This window comes from Mastigoproctus giganteus, chromosome 10 (genome assembly GCF_048544385.1).
Source record: "Mastigoproctus giganteus isolate SK-2022 chromosome 10, ASM4854438v1, whole genome shotgun sequence".
NCBI lineage: Eukaryota > Metazoa > Arthropoda > Arachnida > Uropygi > Thelyphonidae > Mastigoproctus > Mastigoproctus giganteus.
Window position 1 is genome coordinate 61,700,135 of NC_143584.1, and position 12,767 is coordinate 61,712,901.

The following is a 12,767-nucleotide window of genomic DNA, read 5'->3' on the forward strand; positions in this document are numbered from 1 at the left end:
AAAGGACATTAGGCAGGCAAAGGCAGATTATGAGAAATCTTTGGCAAAGGATGCAATGAAAAACAGCAAAGATTTCTTTACTTATATAAACTCTAAAAGTAAGGGGATAAATCAGATCGGCGATTGGTCCACTTCATATCAATGGTTTGGCTGTAGATGATCATTCTGAGATAGCTGCCAAACAGTGAGTATTTTGCATCTACATTCACACATTATGAGTTATTCAAGGAGGAGAGGGACAAATGATTATCAAATTCCAACAGGGAGTTAAATGATTTGTAATAACTGAGAACAAAGTGGAGCAGAAACTGATGAAAATAAACATAAGAAAGGCACCTGGAGTGGATGGGATCTATTCAGTTATATTAAAGGAGGCAGCAAAGAAAGTAAGCAAACCCCTTAACCATAATAATGAGACCTTCCTTGGACTCAGTGAAGTGGACTCCATGGACTGGAGATGTGTAAATGTGACCCCAATTCACAAAGGAGGATCAAAGGGTGACACAAGCAATTACAAACCTGTTACTTTAACTTCTGTTCCGCAGAAATTAATGGAGACACTGGTCAAAAAAGCACTGCAGGATCACGTAGACAAAACATCAGTTATACTTCAGGCACAGCATGGGTTTGTTAAGGGGAATCTTGTCTGACCAATTTGATTGGTTGCTATGGTGTGGTCACAAAGGATCCAGATGCAAAGAATAATTTTGATATCATATACTTTGATTTTACGAAAGCATTTGATACTGTTGCACATGGAAGAATGCTGTACAAATTAGAGCAGTGTGGCATTGGAGGCAAATTGCTGCTATGGATAAAGGGTTTGTTGAGTGGAAGAAGACAGAGAGTGGTAATCAATGGACACTGCTCTTCGTGGACTAATGTTATTAGTGGAGTCCCCCAGAATTCAGTGTTGGGTCCATTGTTGTTTTCTGTATTCATTAATGATATTCATGGTAGTATATCAAGCTTAATGTCCAAGTTTGCACATGATACGAAGGTTGGCGGGGTTGTTAATAACACTAATGACAGTATGCTGCTGCAACAGGATCTAAAAAAGTTGAGCAGATGGGCTGAGAGGTGGCAACTGAAGTTTAACATTGAGAAATGTAAAATACTGCATATGGGAAGCAGTAACCCTAGAGTAACGTATCAACTGTGTGGTACTGCACTGACAGTGTTAGAGAGTGAAAAGGACCTTGAGGTAATTGTGCAGGCAGATATGAAGTTTTCTGAGCAGTGCAGACAGTCTGCAAGAGTAGCTCATGGTGTCTTGTCAATGATATACAGGAATTTTTCTAGCAGAGATAAGTTGATGATTATCCCCTTGTATAAGGTAATGGTCAGACCACATTTTAAGAAGGATGTAGAGCTGTTGGAATGAGTACTGAGAAAGGCAACAATATTAGTGAATGGAACAAAGGGTTGCTCTTATGAATAAAGGCTTAAGTTTTCCAAATTGTAGTGTCTGTATACTAGGCACCTGCGAGGTGATCTGATTGAGGTGTATAAAGCCTTGAATGGTTTGAGCATGCTCAGTGCTAATGGGATTCTTCTTCATGCTCAGAATAATCGAATTAGAGGGCATAAATTCAAATTGAGGAAGGACAGTTGTAGGATGGATGTGCAGAAGTTTGCCTTTAGCCAGTGGGTGGTTGATTGCAGTAACAAACTTCCATCTGTTGTTATAGAAGTTGATAGCTTAAATAGATTCACAGCAGAACTACACAAATATTTGTAGCGAGCAAATGGGTGAAATGAGAAGGTGGGGTTTTTTTTTTTTTTTTTTTGGCCGATGCTATATAAGCTTGCATTTTTGCTTCATGTGCCTTTGCTAATGCTAAGTAAAGAAAGAAAAACAAGTCATCTTATATAGGGATGCACAGTAGCTGGGTTCTCATCCTGCATCTGTGAGTAGTCTTTTTTTTGTGAAACGGAAGCTGCTATTAGCAAGTCAAATTCAAGTTATCCTGACTAGAACAAAGATGGGTGCTATACCTATTGTTGTTGTTGTTATTTGGTTTTTAGGAGCATTAGCAACTAAGGCCATATTGCTCTGGGGATATGCGGTGGTCATTCCCTGACCTTTTCGCATCATCCGTATTTGGTGGTCACAGGCTCGAACCCCGGTCTAATCAAGAAGCGTGTGCTATGCACTGCTACTTCCGCCCCACCTGGCTACGGAGTCGTCGCTATACCTATTCTTCAACTTAACATTGAGGGTCTATCTGCTGCACAAGTATCCTTACTGGAAGTCAGCCTACAGAGAACAAGCAGATATTGACACCCCAACACATACTAGATTTACAATTACTGGATTTAACGTGATCAGTTTCCATCTGTATGCTATATTTAGCATACAGATGGAAACTGATAATTTATGCTAGATCCGATATTGTTGGAATTGAATCTCCAAAAGTCACTTCAGAACTTTTTGACGTGATTGAAGTTGGCCACTACATGATTGCAAATATGTATAAGCCACCAGGAATCCCCTGGCTGCCTGAAGTCCTACCAATTCTACCCTACCTTGCCATCTATGCTGGAGACTTTAATAGTTGCCATGTTACATTGGGGTATAACTCTACAGACCGTCATGGAGACCTACTAGTGAACTGGGCTTCTGCAAAGGATTTAAATCTCCTTCATAACCCCAAACAACCTTCAACCTTATTCTTCACACCAATGAGGCATTAGAATGTCTTGCTTTTCTTTAAACTTTGGACTAGTTGAGTTCCTATTTGTTTTTTGTTTTTGTTTTTTTTGTTTTATTTTTTTTGTATTAAGTACCTGTTAATTCTCATTATTTAGCTGTCCCATTCTGTTTATTATTCATCTCAGATATTACTAATTAATGATTAATTGCAACTTGCAATTGTGATTTTATTTTGTAAATTTTGTGCACACATCTTTGTACTACTCAATGCATTTGAAATAATCTAGTAATGCTATTCAGAGGACTAGTTTTTTTAACCAAACTATAATGAATCCATTTTGCAAAAAAAAAAAAAAAAAAAAACAACAACCCTAGTAGTGTACTTCTCAATAAGAAATAGGTATTTTCAGATCAGTTCTGTTCATTTTACTACAAGAATCTACTAGATGCAATTAAAAAAAAAAGAACTATGTAACCTAGTCCTTTATTGGGGAACTGACAAGAGCATGAGGAAGCATGTAATATAACAGGTTATCTCAAGTAATTTTAGATATTTTAATAATTCCTATGCTGATTGGCAGAGAATATGCACCTAGTGGGAAAATAAACTGAATTTCCATTTTGTCTCTCTGCATTTTGGAAATACTCTTTGCAGCCAAGTCTGATACATTATCTTTCTTGAAGCAATCATAATCAATTGATGTCTAACAGATAATCCAAAACAAATTCACAAATAGAAAAAAATTTCTGTAAGCTAGTTTTTAAAAGCATACTGCATTGGTTAACAATCGTATGGCTGTATTTTAATATAAAATTTTGTCAGTGAAATCTAATATCTAGTTCAGTTTGGACTTCAAAAAAATCTACGGTTTTTTTTTTTCAAAAGTATCGTATTTTTCTTTTGTTTCTTTGGGAAGAACTCCTGCTTTTTGCTGTCTTTGGCCAAAAAACCTCGTGTGTTTCTCCTGTCATTGTTGGCAAATAGACCTAGTCAAGATCCTTGGTTTATTCTGAATTTAGATAGCGAGATTTTGGAAGTTAATTAATACTTTGTGTCCGTAGATTTACCATTCATAACTTGCCGCCAATGTTATACGATACAACATTATATCCTGTACTAGATAGCATTAGCTTATTTTAGTATATAGTATTATCGATCAATCATTAAAATTTATTAATCTTGTTAAACTTCATTATCAATTAAATTGTACTTTTTTTTAACTAAATACATATAATGACTTAGATTTTACAAACGTAACATTAATAATTAATACATAACTTGATACGGAAGTTATATAACAAAACTCGGATATAATACTCGATACTGAAAAAAAAAAAAAAAACATATATATAGTGTTATAACTGCATTTGGATATACATTTAGGGTTATAATTTTGTACTGAAATTGAAATTTTATTGATATTGAATCGAAATCATGATTCAGACTAAAACAGCAAAGCAAAAGGCTCAAGCTAATAGAAGTGCTGTCGCTCAGGGGAGAACTGAGAGGGGGCAGTTACCCGCTGAATCACTGCTTGTTTGATGTTTGTGGACAATCAGGTACGGGATTGTCCACAAACCAACAAACCAAGGGGAATGTCTTTGTGTGTGCACGATATAAGGAGTGTGAGGAAATCAGGTGACAACTCAACATTGTTATGGGACTATATGAGAGCTTGAAGGACATGGTGGATGCCCTCGAAGGATCTAAATTGAGGGCCCCATCAAGCTCTCAGCTACCCACATCAACGCCAGAGCTTGCGTTTGAACATCACGCAACACATTGGCAACCCTCAAGGCAGAATGCACTGATCCCAAAGGAACTAGTAGTTGTCGGTGATTCTATTGTCAGGGAAATGGGGAACAAATTAGTAGTAGTAGTAGTAGTAGTGGCACATGATGCAAGAAAGCAAGTGTAAGAGCTTATGCAGCATCAGCCAAAAAAAAAAAAAAAAAAAAAAAAAAATCACATCATTCCCTCCAAATGCCTGTCCAGTTCCTCCTTAAATTTATTTAACCTATCAACTTCCACAACGACAGATGGAAGTTTGTTCCAGCAATTAACCACCCGCTGGCTAAAGGCAAATTTCCGCACATCTATTCTACATCTATCCTTTCTTAATTTGAACTTATGTCCCCGTAGGTTCGTAATCTGAACAAGTGGAAGGATCCCATCAGAATTCAGCGTGCTCAACCCATTCAAGGCCTTATAGACCTCAATCAGATCACCGCGCAGGTGCCTAGTCTCCAGCCACTGCAATTTGCAGAACTTAAGCCTCTCTTCGTAAGAGAATCCCTTCATTCCCCTCACCAATCGTGTTGCTCTTCTCTGTACACGCTCAAGCAAATCTACATCCTTCCTAAAATGAGGCCTCCAGACCTGTACGCAGTACTCAAGGCGTGGCCTGACCATTGCCTTATACAGAGGGACAATCACCTCCTTTTCCCTGCTAGCAAAATTCCTATATATCATTGACAAAACCCCATGACCTGCCCTAGCAGCCTGTCTGCATTGCTCAGAAAACTTCATATCTGACTGCACAATTACTCTCAGGTCTTTTTCATTTTCTACCACCTTAAGTGTAGTACCACACAGTTGGTACGTTTCTCTGGGGTTACTTCTACCCATATGCAGTACTTTGCATTTGTCAAGGTTGAACTTCAGTTGCCACTTCTTAGCCCATCTGCCCAAATTATCTAGATCCTGTTGCAGTAGCATACTGTCATTAACAACCCTGCCAACCTTTGTGTCATCTGCAAACTTCGACATTAAGCCTGATATACCTTCATCAATATCATTGATAAATACACAAAACAACAGTGGACCCAACACCGAACCCTGTGGGACTCCACTAATAACATTAGTCCACGAAGAGCAGCACCCATTGATTACCACCCTCTGTCTTCTCCCACTTAACCATCCTTTTATCCATTGTAGCAACTTACCCTTAATACCATACTGCTCTAATTTGTACAGTAGTCTTCCATGCGCAACAGTGTCAAAAGCTTTCCTGAAATCCAAGTATATGATATCAAAATTATTTTTTGCATCCAGTTCCTTTGTGACCACATCATAATAACCAATCAAATTTGTCAGACAAGACTTTCCCTTAACAAACCTATGCTGTGTTTGAATTATTGCTGCAGTCTTGTCTAGATGATCCTGCAATGCATCTTTAACCAGTGACTCCATTATTTTACCCGGAACAGAAGTTAAACTAACTGGTCTGTAATTACTCGTGTCACCCTTCGATCCACCTTTGTGAATTGGGGACACATTTGCACATCTCCAGTCCGTGGGAACCTCCCCTGATTCCAGGGATGCTCTCATAATTATGGCTAAAGGTTTGCTTAGTTGCTTTGCCGCCTCCTTTAAAATAACTGGATAGATCCCATCCACCCCAGGTGCCTTTCTTATGTTTAACTTCAACAGTTTCTCCTCCACTCTGCTCTCAGTTATTACAAAATCATTAAGCACACTGCTACAATTTGATAACCTTCTTCCATTTTCAAACTGTAATAATTCCTCACGTGTGAATGTAGACGCAAAATACTCATTCAGTTTGTTTGCTATCTGAGCAGGATCATCAACAGTCGAACCATTGATGTCAAGTGGACCAATCATATTCATCCCCTTCCTTTTAGAGTTTATATAAGTAAAGAAATCCTTGCTGTTTTTCTTAGCATCTTTTGCCAAAGATTTCTCGTAATCCGCCTTCGCCTGCCGAACCTCCTTTGTGACCTGATTACAGACTAGCTTATATCTGCCACAGGCTTCTGCGTCACCTGATAATTTATATGCATCCCATGCATTTTTCTTCTCTGTCACGAGTCTCATTAGTACATTTGATAACCATTTAGGCCTAAACCTTGAACGATATTTCTTAATCGGTATATAAAGTCTAGTAGCTTCCACGATTAATTCCTTGAATGCTTCCCACTTAGAATTTACTGTTTGTAACATCGTCAGTTGATCCCACTGTACAGAATTTAAAAACTCTCTGAGACCACTGTACTCCCCTTTACGGAAGCAAAAACCCTTTTCTTTACCCCTGACGGTAGTTACCTCTTTGAGTAAATCCCACTTCAGCACACTGTGATCACTGCCACCTAGTGGTTCCTTTATCTGCAAATTCTTAATACACGAATGATCACTGCTGATAACCAGATCAAGAGTGTTACTTTCTCTGGTTGCCTCTCGAACATGCTGCTGCAGAAAACAATCATCCAATTGGTGGAAACAGGACCAGGGTATGTCTGCCAGGAGCAAAGATTGATGATGAAGAGCAGATATCATTCTTTAAGGGCACAAGAAGTGATATTGTTGTACATGTTGGCACTAATGATATTAAGAGTAGGAGACCGGCAGAATTACTTAACAAGTACAGATCACTGTTGGAAAAAAAGCCATGAATTAGGGTTGAATTTGAAAGTGTCTGCAGTTCTACCCACACACGATAAGAGAGACTATATATGATGAGAGCCATGTCGATTAATTCAGCCCTGGAGAGATTGTACAAGGCTCAAGGGCTAGAATTTTTCTCAGCCTGGTCTGTGCTTGTTAACAGGAGAGACTGCTTCTACAGGGATGGGATACATTTAAATAGAAATGGTGCAAGAATATTTGCTGATGCTATCGAGGCAGTGTTAGGTGGGTCGGAAAACTGCTAGCTTGGGGGGATACAAGGACTAATAGATTAACAGTAGCCACTGGCAGAGGTGAAAGTGATTCTTGCACTGCTTCTATTGGAATGAGCCGCAGCCTGGAAAATAAGATGCAGGATATTTCAGAGACTGCTGGGAATCATTGGGGTACAAATAAACACATAGGTTGTGTTAGGGTAGCTAAGAAAAAGAACAGGTGCATGTACACTTGCGTGTACACCAATGCTAGGAGTTTAGTAAATAAATTTGATGAATTTGAGGTATTGCTCAAAACATCAAAGGCAGATATTGTGGGGATTTCAGAGACGTGGTGTCACACAGATATAAGGAATGCAGAACTGGAATTTGGGGAGTACAACGTCTACAGAAAGGATAGACAGGATAGGAAGGGAGGAGGGGTTATGCTATTAGTCAAGAAACACATAAAATCCAAGGAAGTGAAGCCAGTCGACATCACTGGACAGTGCAGTGCAGTGCCGAGTCAGTTTGGTGTGACATAAGCATTGGGAGATCAAAATTGAGAGTAGGAGTGTGCTATAGGCCTAATGACTCTGATGAGTATAATAAGGAACTGTACAGGGAAATAGAGTGCACCAATAAATCAGAGAGTCTTATAATGGGGGATTTTAATTTTCCAGATATTGACTGGAATTTGTGGGTTTTGGTCACTCACACACTAGCAAAGCTTTTGTGGATTGATTGAATGATTGTTTTCTACATCAGCATGTTTGGGAGGCAACTAGAGGGAGTAATACTCTTGATCTGATTATCAGTAGTGATTCCTCATGCATTAAGAATCTGCAGATAAAGGAACCAGTAGGTGGCAGTGATCACAGTGTGCTGAAGTCTGATTTACTCAAAGAGGTAACTACCATTAGGGGTAAAGGGAAGGGTTTTTGCTTTCATAAAGGTGACTACAGAGGTCTGAGACAGTACTGAAATTCTATATGGTGGGACCAACTGATGCTGTTACCAAAAGCAAATTCAAAATGGGAAGCATTCAAATAATTAATCTTGGAAACTACTAGGCTTTATATACCAACTAAGAAATATTGTTCAAGATTTAGTCTTGAACTATATAAAGTATATAAAGCCTAGTAGTTTCCAGTTAATCTTGAAAACTACTAAGCTTTATATACCAACTAAGAAATATTGTTCAAGGTTTAGGCCTAACTTTGAGTACATGGTCAGGCCACACCTTGAGTACTGTGTACAGGTCTGGAGGCCTCATTTTAAGAAGGATGTAGAGTGGTTAAACGAGTACAGAGAAGGCAAGAAGATTAGTGAATGGATCAAAGGGTTGCTCTTACGAAGAAAGGCTTAAGTTTTGCAGATTACAGTGTTTGGAGACTTTGCACCTGTGAGGTTATTTTTATTTATTGTTATTTGTTTTTTTTTTTTAGGAGCATTAGCAACTAAGGCCATATTGCTCCGGGATATGCAGTGGTCATTCCCTGACCTTTCCACATCCTCCGTATTTGGTGGTGATGGGCTCAAACCCCGGTCTAATCAAGCAACACACTGCTGCTCCTTCCCACGTGGCTACGGAGGTGCCTACCTGTGAGGTGATCTGATTGAGGTGTATAAAGTTTTGAATGGTTTGAGCATGCTCAATGCTGATGGGATTCTTCCTCTTGCTCAGAATAATCACCTGAGAGAGCATAAATTCAAATTGAGTGAAGACAGTTGTAGGATAGATGTGCAAAAGTTTGCCTTTAGCCAGCAGGTAGTTGATTGGTGGAACAGACTTCCATCTTTCGTTGTGGAAGTTGATAGCCTAAAGAAATTTAATGCAGAGCTGGTCAGTTATTTGAAACGAACGTAGGGGTGAAATCGAAGTTTTTTAGTTTTTTTTTTTTTTTTTGGCTGATATTGCATAAGCTTGCTTTCTTGCATCGTATGCCTCTAGTAAAAAAAAAAATAAATAAATAAAAAATAACCACTTCCACTTCACCCCTCTGTTCGTTCGAAATACCTGTCTAGCTGAGCCTTAAACTTATTTAAGCTATCAACTTTCACAACAAGGGATGGAAGTCTATTCCAGCAACCAACCACCCGCTGGCTAAAGGCAAATTTCCTCACGTCTGTCCTACATCTGTCTTTCCTCAATTTGAATTTATGCCCTCTCAGGTGATTATTCTGAGCAAGAGGAAGAATCCCATCAGCATTGAGCATGCTCAAACCATTCAAGGCTTTATACACCTCTATCAGATCACCTCGCCGGTGCCTAGTCTCCAGACACTGTAATTTGCAAAACTTAAGCCTTTCTTCGTAAGAGCACCCCTTTGTTCCATTCACTAATCTTGTTGCCCTTCTCTGTACTCGTTCCAGCATCTCTACATCCTTCTTGAAATGAGGCCTCCAGACCTGTATACAGTACTCTAGGTGCGGTCTGACCATTGCCTTATACAAGGGAATAATCACCTTCTTATCCCTGCTAGAAAAATTCCTATATATCATCAACAATACAAAATTGATCTACTCTTGCAGCTCGTCTGCACTGTCAGAAAACTTCATATCTGTCTGCACAACCACCCCCAGGTCCCTTTCATTCTCTACTACTCTCAGTGTAGTACCACAGAGTTGATACGTTGCTCTGGGGTTGCTGTTTCCATATGTAGTACTTTACATTTGTCAATGTTAAACTTCATTTGCCACCTCTCAGCCCATCTGCTCAACCTTTCCAGATCCTGTTGCAGTAGCATAGTGTCAGTAGTGTCCTTGACAACCCTGCCAACCTTCATATCATCTGCAAACTTGGACATTAAGCTTGATATACCATCATCAATATCATTTATAAATACAAAAAACAATAATGGACCCAATACTGAACCTTGAGGGACTCCACTAATAACATTAATCCACGAAGAGCAGTGTCCATTGATTACCACTCTCTGTCTTCTCCCCCTCAACCACTCCTTTATCCATAGCAGCAAGTTGCCTCCAATGCCACACTCCAACTTGTGCAGCAGTCTTCCATGTGCAACAGTATCAAAAGCCTTTCTAAGATCCAAGTATATAATATCAAAGTTATTCCCTGCATCCAGTTCTTTTGTGACTGCATCATAGTATCCAATCAAATTGGTCAGGCAAGACTTCCCCTTAACAAAACCATGCTGTGTCTGAGCTATAACTGAAGTCTTGTCTAGATGATCCTGCAGTGCTTCTTTAACCAGTGCTTCCATTAATTTTCCAGGAACAGAAGTTAAACTAACAGGTCTATAATTACTTGTGTCGCCCTTTGATCCTATTTTTTTATGAATTAGGGTCACATTTGCACATCTCCAGTCCATGGGTACTTCCCCTGAGTCCAAGGAAGTTCTCCTAATTATGGCTAAGGGTTTGCTTACTTCCTTTGCTGCTTCCTTTAATATAACTGGATAGATCCCATCCACCTCAGGTGCCTTTCTTGTATTTATCTTCAACAATTTCTCCTCCACTTTACTCTCAGTTAATCCAAGATTCTCTAGCTTACTGCCAGAGTTGCATACACCTCTGGCACTCCCCTCACTGAATAACTCCTCGTGTGTGAATGTCAATGCAAAATATTCATTCAGTTTGTTAGCTACCTGAGCAGGATCATCAACAGTTGACCCATCAATATCAAGTGGACCTATCTGATTCATCCCCTTCCTTCTAGAGTTTACATAAGTAAAGAACTCTTTGCTGTTTTTCTTTGCATCCTTTGCCAAAGATTTCTCGTAATATGCCTTCGCCTGCCTAACCTCCTTTGTAACTTGGTTACAGATCAACTTGTATCTATCATAGGCTTGTGTGTGATGTGTTAATTTGTATGTATCCCATGCATTTTTCTTCTCTGCCATATGTCTCATTAATTCATCTGACATCCACCTAGGCCTAAACCTTGAACAATATTTCTTAGTTGGTATGTAAAGCCTAGTAGCTTCCAAGATAAGTTCTTTGAATGCTTCCCATTTTGAATTTGCTGTTGGGAACATCATCAGTTGGTCCCACTGTATAGAATTTAAATACTGTCTCAGTCCATCGTAGTCGCCTTTACGAAAGCAATAACCCTTCCCTTTACCCCTAATGGTAGTTACCTCTTTGAGTAAATCCCACTTCAGCACACTGTGATCACTGCCACCTAGTGGTTCATTTACCTGCAGATTCTTAATGCATGAAGAATCACTACTGATAATCAAATCAAGAGTATTGCTCCCTCTAGTTGCCTCCTGAACATGCTGATGTAGAAAACAATCATCCAATAAATCCACAAAAGCCTTGCTAGTGTGTGAGTGACCAGCCCCCAAATTCCAGTCAATATCTGGGAAATTAAAATCCCCCATTATAAGACTCTCTGATTTACTGGCCCACTCTATTTCCCCGTACAGTTTCTTATTATACTCATCAGAGTCATTAGGCCTATAGCACACTCCTACTCTCAATTTTGATCTCCCAATGCTTATGTCACACCAAACTGACTCGACACTGCACTGTCCAGCAATGTCCACTGGCTTCACTTCCTTGGATTTTATGTATTTCTTAACTAATAGCATAACCCCTCCTCCCTTCCTATCCTGTCTATCCTTTCTGTAGACGTTGTACTCCCCAAATTCCAGTTCTGCATTCCTTATATCTGTGTGACACCACGTCTCTGAAATCCCCACAATATCTGCCTTTGATGTTTTGAGCAATACCTCAAATTCATCAAATTTATTTACTAAACTCCTAGCATTGGTGTACACGCAAGTGTACATGCACCTGTTCTTTTTCTTAGCTACCCTAATACAACCTATGTGTTAATTTGTACCCCAATGATTCCCAGCAGTCTCTGAAATATCCTGCATCTTATTTTCCAGGCTGCGGCTCATTCCAATAGAAGCAGTGCAAGAATCACTTTCACCTCTGCCAGTGGCTACTGTTAATCTATTAGTCCTTGTATCCCCCCAATCTAGCAGTTTTCCGACCCACCTAGCACTGCCTCGATACATCAGCAAACATTCTTGCACCCTTTCTATTTAAGTGCATCCCATCCCTGTAGACAGCTATGTGTTAAATTTATGGAACGGAAAAGAATCTCATTAAATATTTAGTTAATTCCTATTTAGTTTGTATTGTTATTTCATTTTTATGTTGTATGCATTAATACCATGGTTTTATTCTAATCACATTTTTTGCTAAGTTGCTGTTGAATCTCCAATCTCTATGTGCAGGCTACCATTAGAGATCTAAGAGACTATGCCATAATGTATTTAATATATTTCATTCTCTATTTCTGGTAATTAAACAATTTCAAATGTTGCATTTTATTTCAGAACAGGAAAGAGAAGTCATTGGGGTTTATTAAAGGATGGCCTTAATTCCCTTGTTCGTTATTATAAGAATAACTTTGCAGACGGTTTTAGGCAGGTAATATTCTAAATAATAATAAATGTGTTAATTCCTTCTTTCGATGTTAACTTTTTCTAACTTTATTATTACTCTT

The 12,767-nt window shown here is 39.0% G+C and overlaps 1 protein-coding gene across 4 annotated transcripts in view; it reads left to right on the plus strand.

The window, feature by feature from the left end:
• Sac1 (phosphatidylinositol-3-phosphatase SAC1) overlaps positions 1–12,767 on the plus strand; it is a 677,000-nt gene that overhangs the window by 535,060 nt on the left and 129,173 nt on the right. For 3 of the 4 annotated variants that reach the window (XM_090383680.1, XM_090383679.1, XM_090383678.1), the window contains exon 16: positions 12,598–12,691. The exons of the other annotated variant lie outside the window; for it this stretch is intronic. In XM_090383680.1, coding sequence (XP_090239806.1) covers positions 12,598–12,691 — 94 coding nt within the window. The remainder of the gene's footprint in view (positions 1–12,597; positions 12,692–12,767) is intronic. 4 annotated transcript variants of the gene reach the window in all.